Source organism: Pelobates fuscus, chromosome 3 (assembly GCF_036172605.1).
Source record: "Pelobates fuscus isolate aPelFus1 chromosome 3, aPelFus1.pri, whole genome shotgun sequence".
NCBI classification, from domain to species: Eukaryota; Metazoa; Chordata; class Amphibia; order Anura; family Pelobatidae; genus Pelobates; species Pelobates fuscus.
The window spans coordinates 356,336,658-356,357,430 of record NC_086319.1 but is presented as its reverse complement, the minus strand read 5'-3'; the positions used below and the strand labels follow the sequence as shown (position 1 = coordinate 356,357,430).

The window sequence follows — 20,773 nt, the reverse complement described above, 5'->3', positions numbered from 1 at the left end:
GTGTTAGAATCCGTACATTCTTCGGGTGTTCTGCTATTTGATGCATGCAAGGCGATATCAAGTGGTAGAAAGCCGTGGAATGTATGTGGGGATCTTAGATGGGAGAGAACATATGGGTCTAATGATAAATATATTTGTCCCAGTAGTAAAAATAAGTATGTGAGTCCGAGATGCCCAAATAGAGAATATAATTTTTGCCCATATTGGTCTTGTGTGGGGTGGGCAACTTGGGGACAGACAGCAGACAAGGATATGATTGTGACTAAGTTGCCTACCAATCCATACTGTAAGTCTATGGAATGCAATCCAGTCCATATTCTTATAAATAATCCTGACCAATTCTTAGATAGATATGGTAACTTATTTGGGTTTCAAATATACGGGACGGGTTTAGACCCTGGGACAATATTGTTTATAGGGATAGAGACCGATATTGTAACCTCCCAAACTCATCAGGTATTCCATTCGTTTTATGAAGAGATGAGTATAGATAATAAGATCCCCCATAACGCTAAAAACCTGTTCATAGATTTAGCTGAGAGTATTGCTGGTAGTCTTAATGTAACCAACTGCTATGTGTGTGGAGGTACTAACATGGGAGACCAATGGCCTTGGGAAGCAAAGGAGGTAATGTCCGGTTCTGAGGCAGTTGAACAATTAATATCCTCACAAGCCGATTATCAGATGAGTGTTAGAGGTAAATCTGAGTAGCGATTAAAGACCTCCATTATAGGTTATGTTTGCATAGCAAGAAAAGGAATAATGTTTAACACATCTGTAGGAGAACTAACTTGTCTAGGGCAAAAAGCTTATAATGATAGTACAACAGATACAACTTGGTGGTCAGCTTCAAATGTCTGAGAACCACCTAATCCGTTTGCAATTTATACCAATTTAAAGGATGTGTGGTTTGACCTATCTGCTACATCTAGTTGGAAAGCCCCAGCAAATTTGTACTGGATCTGTGGTAAGAAAGCCTATTCGGAGTTACCACAGGACTGGGAAGGTATGCTCAAACCATCCTTCTTCTTGTTGCCAATTGAAACAGGAGAGACCTTGGGAGTTAACGTTTATGATGTGAATCATAAAAAGAAGCTAGCATCCTTGAATGTAGGTAGCTGGGAAGATAATGAGTGGCACTGGCTACCTTAGCGCGCTTCATTGCCAATAGGAGGGATGTAATATGTGAGGGAACTGGTTAACAGCCAAACTGTATGCCCATGAAGTGTTATTGTATTCTAATACAGGGATTCAAGCCTCATTCTACCATTAGGCAATTATGGATTCCTCTGTAAAGCACATAGCCTTCTTACCAGGAAAACCAGTTGGGCTGTTGATAAAGTCCTCCATCCACTTCCAGTGCAAATAGAAGGAGGTGTATGTGGAAAGTTCAATCTCAGCAACTGTTGTCTGCACATAGATGATGAAGGGCAGGCAGTGGCTGATCTCACAAGCCACATGGCTAAACTGACGCATGTACCGACTTAAGCCTGGAATGGGTACAATTCTAGTAGTTGGTTTGGAAGTAGGTACGAGCAGCTTGGAGGGATCAAGACATTGGTAGGAGGAGTCATGTTGATTATAGTGTGTCTCTTTCTACCATGTTTGGTTCCATTGGTAATTAGGTCCATACAGAGTGTCATAGAGAGCACGACAGAAAGGAAACCAGCTGCGCATGTAATGGCTGTTTGCAAGTATGAACCCTTAGTCCAGAGAGAATATATTCAGAATGAGGAGTGCTGAAGGAATTTGTAATGATGCTAAGATGCTTACGAGGTCTGTTCTGATTCATGGCAACCTGAGGTGTAAGCAAACTATGGTTAAGTGATGCATCTGGAATTGTGAAATATCAGAAGCATCAAAGGGGGGAATGTGGTGGAATCTCAGTAAAAATAAATTTACTAGGACAAGAGTGCCATGTGGCATATGTGTAAATGTTGGTGTATCAGTTACACGTAGCTAAGATACAATCAACACTGTATTGAGCAAATGCAGGAATGCAGAAACTGAAAACACTTCCCCTCCTCCATTGTTCTGGGTGAGCCATGTGGTCTAACAGGTAAGGGAAGTTAGGCTTTGTTCAGCTGATTGTGTAAAGAGTATATGTGGGCAGAGTTAACTATAGGAGGAGCTATATGTCTATATTATGCATTTACACAGTCAGTTCTGGGCTCAGATCTTGTTGTATTTTGGTGACATAAGTCCCTCTGAGCCCCGGTCGGTGAATCGAATAAAGAATCTCTTCCTTCCTGAAGAAACCTGTGTCCACTTCTCTGTGCTTGGCTTCCGTCAGTTTCTCCGGTATCATTTTGTCTATAGCTCCCTATGCTAAGCAACCAGGAAGTAACAACGGGTTGTAACTAGGTTAATTTATAAAAGTGACAATTGCTATTGAACTCTGCACTTTTTGTAAAACGATGACAAAATGTGTGTTTGTTTTTTGCTCTTCCAAGTTTAAGAGGTAATCCATATGTGGACCCCTTGCTTATGATGTCTAGAGAGGTATCGGCTATACCTCACTGACGTAGCCTAACAAGATCAAAACTCCACCTCTAGTGGCTGTCTACTAGACAGCTACTAGAGGTCATTTCCTGATTTCTAGCAAGGATTTTCCTTGCTAGAGCGTCGCTGGACCTCCTCACGCTGTGTGAGGACCTCCAGCATCGCTCATTTCCCCATAGGAAAGCACTAAAATCATTTTTCAATGCTTTCCTATGGGGAGCGCTAATGCGCATGCGCATTAGGTCTCCTCGGCCGGTGGGCGGGATCCACCGGTCGACGGAATCAAAGGGAGGAGCGGCGCAGAGGAGGACGCAGCGACGAGGGTCATCGCCGCTGCCTCAGGTAAGTGACTGAAGGGGTTTTCACCCCTTCAGCAACTGGGGATTGGGGGGTGGGAGGGAGAGGGACCCGCCAGTGCCAGGAAAACGGATTGTTTTCCTGGCACTGGAGTTTCCCTTTAAATTCTGATTATTTTACAAAATAATTTACAATTAGGATTTGTAATCTCTTCGTATTATATTCAGCAAGCTGAAGCACTTTAGGAGTCTGGAGTGCTCCTTTAAATTCTGATTTGAATAAAATTATTTATAATTAGGATTTGTCAACGCTTGATATTATTATAGGCTTTGTGTAGTTAATGTTGATGTGTCATTGACATTGTAGGTACTTTTCTATATATTAGAAGTTGTTATTGCTATTCGTGTTTGTGACAAAGTTTCTTTGGTTTTAGGGAGCTTGAACATCAGTTTTCGGTGTCAGACGTCCCTGCCTTGGTTGTCCTCAAACCTTCTGGGCAGGTGATCTCTTCCAATGCAGTGGATGAGGTTGAGCGGCTGGGCCCTCCTTGCTTCAAGAACTGGCAGGAGGTTTCTGAGATCATCGAGAGGAGCTTCCTCCTACCAGAATTCTGTGATGATATTGCTTCTAAAAGTATGACTGACCCCATCCGCCGAATAAAATACAAACTTGAGGATGAGAAGAAGAAGAAAAAGCGAGAAGGGAGGGATGATGAAGATGATGGTGGGGGAGGTGGAGGTGGGGGTGGAACAGGCTTCTTCTAAATTGACCAATACAAAAAATAGCAATGTGACTCATGGTTTAGAAATAAAATGTTTTTTAACTTCTTGATGTTTGAACTAATATAATTACTACATATTTCATAAGAAGAAAAACATGATTTTGTAATTACAGGTAAACTGTTTGATATTATTATTAATCAAGCTCTCTGAAACTGGGTGATTATTCTGCCCCCTTCGAAAAAAAGGAACTTTATGCTGGTTGGATTTACATATTAGGGTTTAGGGGATATCTCTTAAATGGTACCTATGCCTATGACAACCTATGACAACTTATACTCTTTTAAAAAGAGCATAACATTATATCTATACATTGTGCTAGTAGATTTGCTAGCAAATGTATAGATTGGGGAAAAAAACTTATTTAAAAACAGATCTTTCTCCTACTTGTCAGTAAATTTCTTTGGCATTTTTCTATGCCGAATAATTGATGGACAAGGGAGTGGAAAAAAGACCTCCCACAGATGGTACTTGTACTCTCCAGACAATGCATGGGAAGGGCAGATCGGAGGTAGGTGTTACATAAGAGTAAAACCTATGAAGGAGAGGACATGGCTTGCTGAATCGGAGGTGTGTTGGGTATATCTTGAAAGTTTATATTGAATATGTCAATCTCTGTGATATATGATGTATCCAATGTATTTGGGGATGATTTAGGCAAACTTAATTTATGTGACAAATTTACTTTTTTGTTCTCTGAGCCTAGCACATTTTTACTTGAACTGGTGAGGCGGATTCTTTTTTTTTTTCATTAAACAGCCATTAGACTAGCAGTAGTCGCAGAATGGCCCATTCATTTCCCTCTCCTATTGGGTTTTTTTGGGGAAAAAATAATGTGATTTTTAAAAGCTATGTCGGACTTTGTCATTCAGCTGCAATTAATTGATTGTTCTAGCTTGCAGATATATAAAAAAAAAGAGCTTGGATTTAATTTAAAAAAAAATAATTAATAAAAATGTGACATAGAATTGAAGCAAAGATTAATTTATTTGCTGTTCTCACTTGTTTTTTTGTGTTATAACAAGTCTGCATGCATATCATTAATGCAATATGTTCAGTATATGCTGGGAGCGATGTGAACTGTCTTCACTGTCTGTGAAATAGGGAGAAGTAAGAGAAAAAGAGGAACTTGCAAATAAATTTCAAAATACACATGCAATAACTGAGCTTAATATACAACTTCAGGTTGGCTGTTTGTAACATGCAGTTTAAGATACTGTTATATTTAAATTGTCTTTTGTGTTTTTGATTTTACCGTCATTAAATACAGTAATTTCTAACAGAACACACTGAGCTGTGCTGAAATTTAAATTGTTTGTGTGTGTGCACAATGGAATGAATTGCATAATACCTTCTCTAACGGTGAAGTGGTAACACCTTGAAGTGATAACGCATAAAGTATGTATAGCACAATAAATAGATATGGTTGGTACATAATAGTCATAATCTGAGCATCAGAAAGTAATCCAGAGAACAAACATCAAGTGAGTCAGCGCTCAGTTCATTAAAATTGCACAATAAGCAAACAAAATCCATTGAGGTCTAAGTCTTAAAGGTTGAATATTACTTGTTCAAGAGAATGAGACCGGAGTAATGTGTACCCTCTAAAAGGAAAGCCCTTTATTTGTTTACTTTGTAGAAAATAGAAATCGATTGTCCCCTCATATGGAGTTTGGGGGAACATTAAATGCTGGTTAGGTTAAGAATACTTACAAGATTCCACGAAGAAGAGGTATTGATTCCATTGCAAATACCGGACAGTGAATTCTCATAAAAAAAACAGAATTCTCTCCCCCCTGGCCCCCACCCCTGAGCGGTGGGTGGGGGCCCTAAATACTAATAAGGCGGGGGACCTAATGTCCTCCCCCCCGACCCCCACCCCTGAGCGGTGGGTGGGGGCCCTACAGTAAAATAAGGGGGGGGACCTAAGGTCCTCCCCCCTGGCCCCCACCCCTGAGCGGCGGGTGGGGGCCCTAAATACTAATAAGGGGGGGGACCTTATGTCCTCCCCCCTGGCCCCCAAACCTGAGCGGCGGGTGGGGGCCCTAAATTGAAATAAGAGGGGGGGACCTAGTGTCCTCCCCCCTGGCCCCCACCCCTCAGCGGCGGGTGGGGGCCCTAAATACTAATAAGGGGGGACCTAAGGTCCTCCCCCCTGGCCCCCACCCCTGAGCGGCGGAAGGGGGCCCTAAAAAAATCCCCCCCCAGGTGACTAAGGGTCCCCAAACCCCTAGTCACCCCCTCCCCCCCCAATAAAAATTATCCCCCTACATACCCCCCTCACCCTAAAAACTAATGAGGGGGGGACCTTTAACTAAGTACCTGTAAAAAAAAATTAAACTTAACATTCGATGTTTTCTTTCTTCTAAAATCTTCTTTTTTCAGCTCCAAAAAAGGCCACATAAAAAAACATAATAACCGACGCAATTATAAAAAAAAAACGAGCGCAAAAAAAAAATAATCTTTCTTCTTTGGCGAGGGCTCCGCGCAGACTGAGCTCTGCAGGGCGGGGCAAGGCTTATAAAGGGCCGGGGGGTACTATTTTTTTTTTTTAAAACAGTGAGCAGTCACAGGCTGCTCACTGTTAACTAGACATGCCCCTACTCGCGGTATAGCGAGTAGGGGCAAAATTGACTAATACTAAGTAATTTTTACTTAGTATTAGTAAATTTGGCTGTAAGACCAATTTAGGTCTTTCAGCCTTTTGGTAGATAACTCCCTAATACCGTGGGAATTAGGGAGTTATCTACCAAGCTGGAGATAAAAAGAGGGGGGGGAAGGGCTGCGCTAGAGAGTAATAATACAGTATAAACCAGACCAAATGGTCACAATCCGATAGTAACGGTAAGCGTAAGTCTCTAGAAACAAGTGGAAAAAATATCTTTAAAAAGAGTCTTTGTAGATGATAAAAAATACAATGAAAAAATAAATAAAAATAAAAATAAAAAAAGTCTCACTGGTATAACTTGGTGGGATATCTGTACAGTCCTCAGGAGTTGATCCGTCCGGGTAGTAGGATAATCCGTATATGTGGAGACAAAATAGGAGACACGACAAACTGCCAATAGTGAAGTATTGCGGCTCCAAGGATAAAGTGAAAAAATAATAGGATAATACACTCACATTTGTAGGAGCTTTGGACCAGCTCTAGACTTATGGGCGTTGCAGCGGTATATAGGTATATAAGTCTAGAGCTGGTCCAAAGCTCCTACAAATGTGAGTGTATTATCCTATTATTTTTTCATTTTATCCTTGGAGCCGCAATACTTCACTATTGGCAGTTTGTCGTGTCTCCTATTTTGTCTCCACATATACGGATTATCCTACTACCCGGACGGATCAACTTGTTGAAAAGTCTTGAAGTGCCGAATTGCCAAAGTCCCGAATTACGAAAATCCCGAATTTCGGAATGCCGAACCGAACCGAAAATTTTCCCCATGCACATGCCTAATGATTACAGAAAATAAATAATTAATGAAGTGTTTATTTGTTTTGTAATTGAAAGCTATGGGTTTGTTTATTTGTCTGTTTTTCAGAGAAAACTGATGAGGAAATCCTATCTCCACTCTCCACTCCTTCAAAAAAATCTTTGAAAACAAACTTCTTCAGGAGAGCATATCATACTGTTAGCAAGTTTTCATTCACCCTCCGATGACTCCTCTCCTGCACCTGTCAAAAATATCCTAAGTTCTTAGTAAATACTTTTCTAGCATCCTATTTCATTACCCCAACTTATACCCTTTGTGTCACTATACCCCACTCCCTCTAGCATGTAAGCTCATTGAGCAGGGCCCTCAACCCCTCTGTTCTTGTGCGTCCATTTGCCTGGTTACAATAATAATAATAATAATCATCATCATCATCATAACTGCTATCTCCACTAGGTAAAATATATAACTAAAAATACAAAAACAAACAAGTATAATTATATGTCTTGTGTTACATTGCCATCTATTGGACATGTTATATATTGCACAGAGAACCTCAAATTGAATCTGGAAAATAAGCAGCCATCCTAGTCCCCACAATTAAAGTATGATGCTGTATGACAATAGCAAAATGGCTCATAATCTATATATTTATAACTAGTAGATTCAAACTTGTGCTCCATTAAGCTTTGCAAAGAACAGTCTCATACAATAGTCTTTATACAATACTTTTTGAAATAGCCAAAGTGAAAAGCAAACATGCCTTTTCTGAGCATACAATTGGATGTTATTTGTAAACCATTCACTGGCTTCATCGTTTCCTGATACAATCTTGCAAGCCTTCACTGCTGCATTCTTAAAATAGGCAGATCATGACTTTGTGACATACACAAATCAAGGAATATAGGGTTCCTTTAAATGGACACTATAGTCACCAAACCAACTACAGTTTAAGGTAGTTGTTCTGGTTTCTACTTCTTGTCCCTGCAGGCTTTTTAATATAAACTCAGTGTTTACATTCAATGCTGGTTAGGTTGAGAACACTTGCAAGATTCCATATAAAAGATGCTAGCCCATTGCAAAAACTGTGACAAGCAGTAAACTTGTTGTATTCACTTTCCTCTTGTGCAGTGCTTTGGTTTACCGTACAAAATAGGTTCCATTTAATCTTAAAAATAAATTGTGATACCATCAGAAACATCTGCTTTCCTGAACGTGTTTGACGTACAATTCCTCTTTGAAATTGTGTGTAGTTTATAAAAATGTATAGTAGTAAAATCTAATATTTAGTTATTTTTCTTTTTGTGCACGAAAGATAAAATCAAGCAAAGGGTTAGGGGTAAGGTTAGGGTTAGAGGGAAGGTTAGGGTGTCATAATCTTGAGCAGGTCAGGTAAGAGACTTTGGCCAGTGTTAGCATCAGAGGCTTTACTGGTGAGTTTGGACATAATAGAACACAGCAGGATATCTTATAAATGAAATAATAGGGAGAAGGAAAATAAGAGAAACAAAGGTTTAGGCACTATATAAATAATAACCAGAATGTAGGTAGACAATAAGGGAACCTATAAATTAAAGTATAGGTAGAATATAGAGGGACAAGTATAAAAGAATAGAACAGAATGGAACAACAAGGTTTCAGGAAAATAGGAAAAGAAGGCTTTAGTGAATCAGTCCCCTCTTGGAAGGAGGACTAATAACGTAAATACAACCTTGCAATATTAGTCCAGATTGGTGTTATACAGGTCCAGATTGGTGTTATACAGGTTGTTGTAATTATGATTTGGCAGGATTAAGCAGAGCAGAAGTTTAAGTTAGGTTGGTTTGGCGCAGTCTAAAGCTGGTTGGGAGGATAATGCGGAGTAGAATTGTAGGTTAGGCTGGTCTGGAACAGGTTGGTATCAAGCTGGTTAGCAGGATTAACAGGAACGTTTACATGAGCCAGGAACTGAAGTCTTTCAGGATGAGCATCAACTTCATTGTAAAGGCCTTGTGGTAAGTTGGGTGTAGCCTTTTGTAGCTTCTTGATTAGCCCAGGATGACGAAGGTTAGTGGTTAGGGAGGCCACTAGTGGTTCAGAGCTGGAACTAGTTATTAAAGCAACAGGAATAAACAAACATAAACTTAGTTGTCAGGATAGAATCCTGACATAGGGTTAAGGTTAAGGGTAGGGTTAGTTAGGCTAAGGGTTAAGGTAAGGGGTATAGGTAGGGTTAGGGGTAGAGGTTGGTTTAGGGGTAGGGTTAGAGGTAGGGTTGGGGGTAGGGTTAGGGAATTGCCGAAGTCTCGAATTCCCAAAGTCCCGAATTTCGGAAGTGCCAAACCGAACCGAAGTGGGGAATTGTCAAAGTTCTGAATTTCAGAAGTGCCGAACCGAACCAAATTTTTTTCCCATGCACATCCCTACCATGCACATCTTATTGGTTCATAGGATTGCTGGATATGTTCAGTATAGGAGTCCCAATTGATTCTACTTCCCATCTAATTTCCTTCCAAAGTGAGCCTTTTAACTAAGTTATTTGCTGCAGGTCCTTATTACGGATTCCTTGAGTGCATATGAAGCTAAGTGTTATCTTCATGAAATACAATGGTTTCTCTCAGCAAGGGACGTGACTTTTGCTAGTAGGCCGAGTAAAAGTTAATATCTAATGCCAGTGTGACATCAAAAAGTAGAATATATTTTTTACCCTGTAGTACAGTAAAACAATGTGTAAAGTACAGAGATTTATTATGTCACAGTTAGCAGATCTGAGAACTACATGGTCAGTCTGGGTCAGGGGTAGGCAACCTTCAGCATTCCAGATGTTGTGGACTACAACTGCCATAATGCTCTCAGAGACATAATGACAAAGCATCAAGTAAGATGTAGTCCACAACATCTGGGGTGCCAATGTTACCTACCCCTTGTGTAGGTGATAATGAAATTTTGTATAACTTGAAATACTATGGGAGAGATTTCTTAAGGCAAAAAAAAAATGGTCAAAAGTACTAAAAGGGAGACAATCATAATTGGAACTGGAGAAACCTTCAGGTTCATTCCTCTCCTTTTATACCTTCGCATCACTTTTCACAACCCGACACTTGGATAACTCTTACCCTTTGTATTTTCTCTGTATGCTATCTAATGTTTTAGATTCCCATTACCTCCACCATTAATTTGAAAACAATGATGAAAAAAATGTAAGAAGCACAAAATGCTGTCTAATTTTATCAGTCTTCCTTTAACTCGTGAAATGGAGAAGTTGCCTAATGTAGGACAGGGTTTGACCAGAAACAGCAATTTAGTTGCTGTAGATATATAAGGAAGTTCTATACTCAAATAGATGATATAAGCTTTTTTCCAATTTAACTTTTTGAGCTATTTATCAGAAATGTTTCTGAGTGCAGATTTAATTTGTATTACTTAATATTTATTTGTATGGAAAATGTTCTAAATAAAAACTGGAGTCCTACTAGGGCAACCATTATCTAGAACAGGCAGTGATGAATGTAGTATCTGTGCTGCTCTAGGCATGATGGAACTCGGGCACCCCCTAATTTACATTTGCCCCACCCCTTTCTGTCAATGCCACACCTCTTCCTGTTAAACGACTAACACACACTTTGACTGACAGACACACTCTGTTACACTGACATACACACACTGATTTGACACAAACAATCACTGACTCACTGACATACACACAATCACTGACATACACACACAATGACGCAGACACATACACACTGACAGGCATACACAATCACCGAGACACACACACACACATTCACTGACAGACACACACTGACAGACAGACACACGTACACACAATCACTCAGACACACAGGCGCCCTCAGAGACACAATCATTCAGAAACAAAAACATATTCACTGACACACACACACACTCTTACTCACTGACAGACAGCCACACACTGACAGACATACACTCACAATCATTCAGATACAGACTGACAGATATACACACACAATCACTCACATACACACTGACAGACATACACACACTGACAGCCAGACATACACACTGATATACACACACTGACAGCCAGACACACACTGATATACACACACTGACAGCCAGACACACACAATCACTTGGATACACACTGACAGACATACACACTGAGAGCCAGACATAAACCCTGACAGACATACACACACAATCACTCAGACATACACACACTGATGCCCCCCTCCCCTCTTCTCCCCTCCCCAAATATTAACTAATTACTTTTTATATTTTAGTTTAAATCCACCCAGCCTCCCTACCTTTGGGAGTGCTGGGTGATTTTTTTTTTACCTGGGGTCCAATGGGGCTTCTGACAGGAACTATATTTTACTATATTTATTTTGGCTGATGTGTACTATAGTCATTGCTGCCGCCCAGGAGTAATGGGAGTTTAAGCGCAGGACTAGTTTCTTTGTATTTGTATTCACTTTTGTATCACACAGTTAGGCTGAAATGCTGCTGCCCATCCCATGTGTTCCCTATTAAGGGTTAATAAGCAGGTAGGGATGTATATAAAAAATACCCCTTTCTGTCTCATTAGAGATATTTTTGCCAGAAGCACAAGGAAGCAAGGCGAATGGTTAGCGTTAGGACCCACCTAAGAGGTCTGCTTTGATGTGGCAGGTGGGCATACCCTCTCATGGCCATTGGAGGTAACTAAAAACCTCCATTTGTTTAAAAAATACATAGGAATCTGGAAAGAGTGCAGGTAACTTTTTTTTTTCTTTGGTCTTTACTTTTTATATTTTAGTTTAAATCCACCCTACCTTTGGGAGTGCTGGGTGGATTTTTGTTACCTGGGGTCCAATGGGGCTTCTGACAGGAACGGAGGCAGGCGGTTGTGTGGCTAACTAAAGATGCAGGCGGGCAGTCATAATCCGGCTCCCGGCATCACTCTGCGGTGCGCGAGGGAGCTGAGCAGAGAGCTCACTAATCAGTGCTCCCTCGCCAGTGTCGCCCGCCTGCCTGGATCTTTAGTTAGCCGCCGCCAAGCTAACAAGGTATTTGCCTGGACATTTGGGGGGCAGCGGTTTTTGGCGCCCCCTGGAAAGATTCCCCCTGGAATAATAAGGAAGGGGGAACATGACTGCTGCCCAAGGATTGTGGGATGGTTTAGTAAAGGATACAATGTTGCAAAAACTGGGGGTTTCTTAAGGAAGGGGAGAGGGAGGGGACTTACCAGTCGGCAGGATCAGTTGAGGGCTCCTGACTGTTTTCAGCTGACTGTTCCCTGTAATTCATACAGAAAATTATTATTATTCAAAAAAAATAAAAAAAAATTTTTTGCTTATCACCTAAACGGCGAATATAATCTGACACTCACTAGCGAATTGAAGTTGTCATGGCTGTCACTGGAGCTGCATTGCAGGGACTGCTGCAAACTTACATGGAGACCCACGGACAAGGGGCCCTGGAGGAGCTGGTGTCGGGCGTGAGGAGTGTTCCCCAGGAGGAGATGGCCGGTCAGACTGCATCCCGAGACGGACGGAGGGCCAGGAGATCGAGGCCTCCGTCGCGTCTGTCTCCGAGTCCGGTTCGGTGCCAGAGGAGGGAGAAAAGTGGCGGCTCGGCCGCGCACCAGAGCCGATGTTCGGTACCAGGGAGGAGGAAGAGGATCGGTGAGAGCGCTGGTGGAGGTGAGCAGGCCCAAGATGGCGGCGGAAGCCAGGCTGGGGAAAGGGCGGGAAGATCGCGCTCCCCGCGCGCTTCTCTTCCGGCCCGCCCGGAAGTCGCGTCAGCACGTTCAGTGCGTGACGTGGACGCGGCCGGAGGCAGCGTCAGCACGCAAGGCGCGGACGTGACGGCACCGCGCAGGAGAGCGCGACCGTCACAGGCCTTGCGTTCCAGCGTGGTTCCGGCAGGAAGTGAGCCGGGAACCACGCGAACACTGCCCAGGAGGGCAGCCGGAGGGAGGAGAGGACACAGAGGAGCAAGCACCAGCACCATGGAGAGCAGATTGCGGTCGGGCCAGGAGGCCGGCCGTGAATCACTCCTGTCATCAGGATCCAGTTCCTGTTCGGAAGAAGGTGATGCCCAGCATCCTCAGCCGGACAGCGGTAAGTGTTGCGCCAGCGCTTGGAGTGCGCTAGCTGGGGATAGTATAGGTAGTGAGTTAAGGGGTCAGGAAGTACTGGGGTTGCTTAGAGCAGTGTTAGATAGGCTCCCAGGGGGGGGCTCCATGGTGTCCCCAATTTCGGCTTCTCTCCCCGCCCAGGCCCATGATCAAAGTCAGTTGAATGCTCGGGTAGGTAAGGCTCAGGGTTGCTTGCCGGGTTGTGAGCTGTCCCCACTAGGGATGCATGTGGCGCTGGAGGTTAAGGAGAGGATCATAAAAGGTGAGTACGTAGATGTTCTGTCCCTGGTCCCTCCGGACCGGGAGTCGGTGGATAGACCGCGACGGGGGGAGGCTGCAGACGGCGAGAAGGGTAAGCAGCTGCCGCGTACTTTTGGCAACTGGCTTCAAGGGTTCTCCATATTTGCGAGCGTATTGACGCGGGCTTTCCCTGAGAAGGCCCCGGCATTGTTTGGGTATTTAGATTTGATATGGGGGGCATACAAGGTGTATGGGGGTCAATGTTGGTTCCGCTATGACCAACAATTTCGCCAGAAGATGTCGGTGTGCCCGGGTATGGACTTCGGGGTACAGGACGGGAGCCTTTGGCTCTTGTTGATGACCCCCAGTCGTCCGTCCCCCTTTCCTGGAGCAGCCGGCGCACCATCCAGTGCGCCGGCTGGACAGCGCAGGGGCGTCTGTTGGCTCTACAATGAGAGCCAGTGCAAGTGGTTTGGATCGTGTCGATTCAGACACGAGTGCTCGCATTGTGGAGGGTCCCACCCGGCCCTGCGCTGCTTCAAGAAGGGTAGGCAAGGCGGGAGGCCCTCTAGGGATGATCTCCCTAGAGGGGAGGACTCCGGTGAGCGTCATAAGGATGCGCCCGTGGCTCGACAAGTACCCCAAGCGTAAGGATGCAGAGGTCCTACTGGAGGGGTTTTCGGTAGGGTTTTGGATTCCGTTTGTTCATTCGGATTCCCCTTCGTTAGCGGACAATCTGCGTTCAGTTGTGGGTAAAGAGGGTATTCTAGAAGGGAAATTGATGAAGGAAGTTCAGCTGGGCAGGATGGCGGGCCCGTTTGATACTCTGCCATTTCCCAATTTGAGGGTTTCCCCGTTGGGATTGGTCCCTAAGAAAGAGCCAGGATCCTTTCGTCTCATTCACCACCTGTCCTACCCGTCGGGCGGATCGGTGAACGATGACATTGACAGGGAGGTGTCGCACGTTCGCTATGCCTCTTTTGATCGGGCTCTGGAGTTGGTCCGGGAGGCAGGGAAGGGAGCTCAGTTGGCTAAGTCTGACATTGAGTCCGCTTTTCGGCTACTCCCGGTCCACCCGGACTGTTTTCACCTGTTGGGTTGTCGGTTTCAGGGTTCTTTTTTCGTAGATATGTGTTTGCCAATGGGCTGCGCTATCTCCTGTTCGTATTTTGAGATGTTCGCATCCTTTTTGGAGTGGGTGGTTGCTCAGGTTTCAGGTTTAGCGTCTCTTACCCACTATTTGGACGATTTTTTGTTCGTGGGCCCACGGGAGTCGGATGACTGTGTGGGTCTCTTGGATTCATTTAGGGAGGTAGCGTCGGAATTTGGTGTTCCCATAGCGGAGAATAAGACAGTGGGGCCGGTGGGGGTTCTCTCCTACCTGGGGATTGAGGTGGACTCGCGGTGTATGGTTTTCCGGTTGCCGGAAGAGAAACTGCATCACCTGCTGGGTCTGGTGGATTCGGTTAAGGGTGCTAAAAAGGTGAAGCTCCAGCAGTTACAGTCATTGCTAGGGCATTTGAACTTTGCCTGTCGGGTGCTGCCGATGGGTAGAGCCTTTAGCCGGCGCCTTTCATTAGCGACGGTCGGAGTCAAACAACCGTTTCACTTCATTCGGATCACCCACAAACATCGGGATGATCTGCAAGTGTGGAGCTCATTCCTGGGTAGGTACAACGGTCAGTCTTGCTGGCTGCGCCCGGCGGCGTCCAACATGGATTTGGAGTTGTACACCGACGCATCCAGGGCAGTAGGCTTTGGGGCCTACTTCCAGGGACGATGGTGCGCGGAGGCCTGGCCCCGCCATTGGTTGGAGACCGAATTGGTCGGCAACCTGACGTTCCTGGAGCTCTTTCCAATTGTAGTGGCAGTAGAGCTATGGGGTTCGGAGCTGGCAAATCGGAAGGTGGTGGTACACACGGACAACATGAGTGTTGTCCATGTGATCAACCGGTCGTCATCTGCATCCCCTCCGGTTTTGTCTCTACTTCGGCACCTAGTCTTGCGTAGTTTAGAGTGGAATTTGTGGTTGGTTGCGCGGCATGTGCCTGGTGAGCGGAACGTTATAGCCGACTCTCTCTCTCGGTTTCAGTGGGACCGGTTTCGAGAGGTGGCTCCCGAGGCGGATCGGTCTGGGACCTCGTGCCCGGCGGGCGTATGGGACCTGGTTTCCACAATCTGAGCCGGTTGGTGAAGGGGTCGCTGGCTGCGTCCACTTGGAGAGCGTACTCGGCAGTATGGCGGAGATGGTCGGATGTTTGCAGGGGTAGGGAAGTGTCCTCGGAGGAAGGTAGGTTGGCTGCTACGCTGGCTTTTTTGGAGCTGTTATGTGAGGAGGGTAAGTCGGCTGCGGCGGCCGAGAGGACGCTGTCGGCCTTGTCCTTCCTGTTCCAGTGGTGTGGGTGGGAGGATGCTACTAAGGCGTTCTGCGTTGCGCGGATTATGAAGGGATGGAAGAAAGATCGCAGGCCGGACGCGCGGCGTCCCATCTCTTATGAGATCCTGTGTAAACTACTGGAGCGGCTACCGCAGATCTGCGTGTCGCACTATGAGGTGCTCCTGTTTCAGGCCGCGTTTTCAATTTGTTTCTTTGCCGCCCTGCGGGTCGGTGAGTTGGTGGCCCCAAGTACCAGAGCACCAGCCGCCTTACAAATGGCGGATGTTCAGGTTTCTACGAGGGACGTCGCGTTGTGTATCCGGAGGTCTAAGACTGATCAGATGGGGGTTGGCGCTTCAGTGCGGATTCAGGCTATTGGTCAGCGGTTCTGCCCGGTCGGGTTGCTGCGGGAGTTCCTGGAGGTTCGCGGGAGGGCAGCAGGTTCGCTGTTTAGGCATCAGGATGGGTCCGCGCTTAGCCGATTTCAATTCGCCAGAGTTCTTCGGGCGAGCGTGATAAACATCGGATTGTCTCCCGGATGTTACACTACGCACTCCTTCAGGATTGGGGCTGCTACTCAGGCCAGTATGCTGGGTCTTCCACCAGGGGCTCTCAAGCGGTTGGGACGTTGGCAATCGGGGCGATTCCAGCTATATGTGCGCCCTCATTTGCTTTAGGCCAGCGGCGCAGCGTAGTTATGGTTTTGTTGTGTCATTGTAGGTTCTTCCCCGCGTTTTATATGGATAATTGGACACTCGTTTGTGTATTGGGCAGCTAGACGGGCTGAATGTAGACCCTATGGCCGGAACCTTGGTCTTCCTTACGATGTGGCAAGGGTACGTTGGAGGGGTATTCGGGGACTGTCCTGGGACGGGTTATATGCTGAGCTGGTCCAGCTCAGGCGCTACGTGTCGGGGCCGGTTACCCTGGTTATTCACGTGGGCGGGAACGATGTCGGACGGCGACGGTCGGTGGACCTGGTGCACGAGATTCGGCATGACTTGGCCCGCTGTGTCGCGTTGTTCAGGGACCTGACCCTCGTATGGTCCGAGATCGTGCCCCGCCCGGTCTGGCGAACCGAAGGAAAGGGTAAGGCTCTGGAGCGCTATAGGCGGAAGGTCAATATGACCATGGCCCGGTTTGTACGCCGGCTGGGTGGGTTTGTAGTGAGGCATGTGGAATTGGAGGGGGACAATGACGCACTCATGAGGCGGGATGGGGTGCACCTGTCTCCGATTGGGCTGGACATTTTTAATCTGGGCCTGCAAACGGGAATTGAGGAGGCGCTGTCGGCGGGGGGGCGCGATGCCCGCGCAGTGTAGTGCGCTAGGAGGGGCATCGCGGTGGCGGTTTCCCTGGACAGCGCAGAGGAAGAAAGGACATTGGGGAGACGACAGCCGGCACGGAGCTGATGGCGAGGAGCTGGCTGTCGAGGCTCATGGTATCGAAGTTGTGAGAACTGCCTGTTGGGCAAATACCCAACAGCTGGCAGGTTTTGGACTGAGCAAATTGTTAAATTAAATAAAGCTGTGGCCGTTGCCCTTATCCACAAGAACCAGGTGTCACGTGTGTTATTGGGGGGCAACGGGTTGATGGTTGGGTATGGTTGGGTCAGCTGTCAAGATTCCCCCTGGAATAATAAGGAAGGGGGAACATGACTGCTGCCCAAGGATTGTGGGATGGTTTAGTAAAGGATACAATGTTGCAAAAACTGGGGGTTTCTTAAGGAAGGGGAGAGGGAGGGGACTTACCAGTCGGCAGGATCAGTTGAGGGCTCCTGACTGTTTTCCCACCCCCCCTCCCTGTTTCTGGTGTTGTGGTTTGTGTCTCGTGCTGTTGTTTTGTGTTGTCACAGCTTGGCGGTTTCCCTGGACAGCGCAGAGGAAGAAAGGACATTGGGGAGACGACAGCCGGCACGGAGCTGATGGCGAGGAGCTGGCTGTCGAGGCTCATGGTATCGAAGTTGTGAGAACTGCCTGTTGGGCAAATACCCAACAGCTGGCAGGTTTTGGACTGAGCAAATTGTTAAATTAAATAAAGCTGTGGCCGTTGCCCTTATCCACAAGAACCAGGTGTCACGTGTGTTATTGGGGGGCAACGGGTTGATGGTTGGGTATGGTTGGGTCAGCTGTCAAGTGCCACCCAAGGAAAATGCCTTGTTTGCCTCACGGGAAATACGTCCCTGAGAACAGGGTTGGGTAAATGGTAGCTTTACAGATGTAGAACTACAACTGCCTTGATGCATTGCCAGCCTTTAGAAAGGCAGTTCTACAACATCTAGGGATCTGCCTTTTCCCACCCCAATCTAGAATATAGAATGCTGGTAGAAAACCGCAAGAAGTGCAATAAGATATATGTCATCTAACTAGAGTCCAATGTTATACTAACTGAATGTTAAAGTACACTTTATAATTTAAAAGGGCAACTGTTTGAAAAAAAATTATATTTATATCATGTAGTTTGTGATAATTCATCCTACTGTGTTGTAAGGACCTCCAAGCTATACTATTTAGTTTAAAAAATATATTAGGATTTGGTGTCTGTTAATCCCCCACCTGTCCAAGCTGCTGTATTTCCTGAGAATTTGATCAGACAGCAGTTGTTATCTTTTAAGGTTCAGAACACTGACAGCCAAGAGAGGGAACCAATACGCTGATTAAAGCTATGGGAGAGTTGTGCTGATGCCTTTTAGCAGATTACTGCTGCAGGAGTGAAGCATCAGGCAGTAACTGTGCAGGGTTTTACTAGCTCAGAGAGCTGTGCTTTTGTTTGCGCAAAAAGGCCAATCACTGTACGTGGACCAAGGCCAGACATGGCCAGGTTAGTCATGGTAGCAGCCTGATATGCACTTCTTTCAGGCCTTCCAACGGTCCAGATTTCTGCAGGTTAGTCCCACTTTTTAGGTCCTGTCCTGAAAGTGAGACCCCAGGGAGTTGTGTCCAAGAAGCATAGCACAAGAGCATCATTAGATGTGCTCGCACTTCAGGGCACTAGGACCCTGCAGGGAGCACTATTTCCGTGCTCTCTGCAGATTGATACGCAGCCTGGCATTCCATTCCATACTAACTTGCCAGTAATTAAGGTGGATTCACCCTCTTTCGGGGCAGGCGATCACATCACTAACCCGCAACTTGTACCCCCTCACACTGGCGCCTTGCTTCTCGAGATGCTAGAGATGGGAGGAATGTGCTTATAGGAGGGTCACTAAATCAGACCAGGGGCATTGCTAGGTGGAGATCTCATTATATATCCCTGCCTTTTAATTTATATGTCCCCTCCTCTCAACCCATGAGCAATGTGCAGCTAGCGCTCTCTGGAATCTCCATGAAATAAGGCTGAAAACAAGCACATGTTGCATAGCCAGGTAGGTATGCAATGTAAACTTGCTAACTAATAGAAAGGTGCAGCAAAGTTCTCTTCCCCAGTAACCCCTGACAATCACCTAGGAGGCATCACCCCATTCCAATAACTGCTGATTATGTACCAGAAGAAAACCCACTTCCCAACCACCAAACACTCTGCTTCATCAATAAAGACAATACAACTCTGCAGTGGGATATTGCAATGACCATAGGTTTATTGAAATAATGCCAGCTTACAAATTAAGGTCCTGTCAACTGACGGGTGAAGGTCCTTCAGTGAGATAACAACACCCAGAATCCATCCAGCCTGCCCTTTTGTCTTCAGCCCATGAAGCAGGTGGTGCCTCAAGGTGGTTCTTGCTCAAAGCGCTGGACAATACTACCACCAAGCTGTGACAAAAACAAGAAAAAAACACACAACACCACAGAACAACCATACAATAAAACAAGCATAAAAAGGTAGCAGAAGGTAAACGGTGTAGACAAGTCCTCCACAAAAATATAGCCCAATTGCTAGCAAAAAGTAGCCAAAAAATAGCCAAACTGTGTCGAAAATAGTAACATATAAAGTAGCCTAAAAATAGGCACAGTTTTTTTTTACTGTACATTTAAAATGTGCATAAAGATCTATTTTCAATCTTTGGTTTAAATTTACTATAACATATGTTGTAGCAAGACATAAGCAGGACATGAAACCACGAATATGTGAAATGCTTTCCAGCATGTTTTTTTTTTTTTTTTTTTTTTAAATTCTTTATTTTATTTGTGCATGGAAAACCATAACATAATTACATTGCCACAACAGCATGTATGCATAAACAGTATGTCGTAGTGTTGCCATAGTGAGGCGTTCAGGGGTTTCTGCACCTTTTTTTTTTTTTTTAAATGAACGTTACTTAACAGGTTGTTCGTTCTTTTCAGTTCAGCTGAATAAGAGGAATACAGGCTTGACCATGAATCATGAATATACAACAATAATAACAATTTAAACGACCAGAAGAGTAGTGCTAGGTTTTTAAACAATGTGTTATATGTCTGAAAACTGCTTTACCAGATAGGGAAGCGAGAGAGCACAGACTTTGCTTTGTCTGCCAGGGCTTGTAAGTTACGCTAAGGGCTTGAGGGGGGTGTTTCGATCCAGCAAACTATCTATGCCGGTGACTAACGGTCAAGCGCCGTGCCGAGGTTGTAGTGGGTCGAGGGCTTAGCAAGTGGGTGGGGAGCTTGCGGTACCATCGCTGATTGTGGGATTACCTGGCTACGTAGCCTCGGAACTGCTCTAAAGCCATTGCTATACAAGGGTTAACTAGAGGCTGTCTTTCAAATTGGGAGGCCTGTGAATTATGGACTGAAATGTTAGCATATGTACCTGCAGTGGGGCGCAAAGCTTAATTAGAGGTCTGGGAGAAGGTACTGTGAGTTCCCTTAAGTCAACGGGCCAACACAACAGGCCTGCTCTCTGGTAAACTGCCTAAGAGGTATCCGACCTGCTGATGAATGGTCGGGAGAGAAGGCTCAATAATTAAACATATGCAATGTGGTGTCGGGTAGATTCTGAAAAACAAACGTGCAACAAAGCAAATAGCAATAATAAAACAAATATCAAGAGAGTGTAAGTCTCTGGGTGGGCATTCAGTTACGTTTCCCCCATAGCTTCATGTGTCTCGTTGCGCAACCCGGTAGGTAGGTATCCGAGGTGAGGGCCA

At 45.4% G+C, this 20,773-nt stretch overlaps 1 protein-coding gene across 2 annotated transcripts in view; it reads left to right on the top strand.

Annotated features, from left to right (window-relative positions):
* NXNL1 (nucleoredoxin like 1) overlaps positions 1–3,563 on the top strand; it is a 29,870-nt gene extending 26,307 nt beyond the window's left edge. For both annotated transcript variants that reach the window (XM_063445759.1, XM_063445758.1), the window contains exon 3: positions 3,233–3,563. In XM_063445759.1, coding sequence (XP_063301829.1) covers positions 3,233–3,563 — 331 coding nt within the window. The remainder of the gene's footprint in view (positions 1–3,232) is intronic.
* Positions 3,564–20,773: the final 17,210 nt, after the last annotated feature.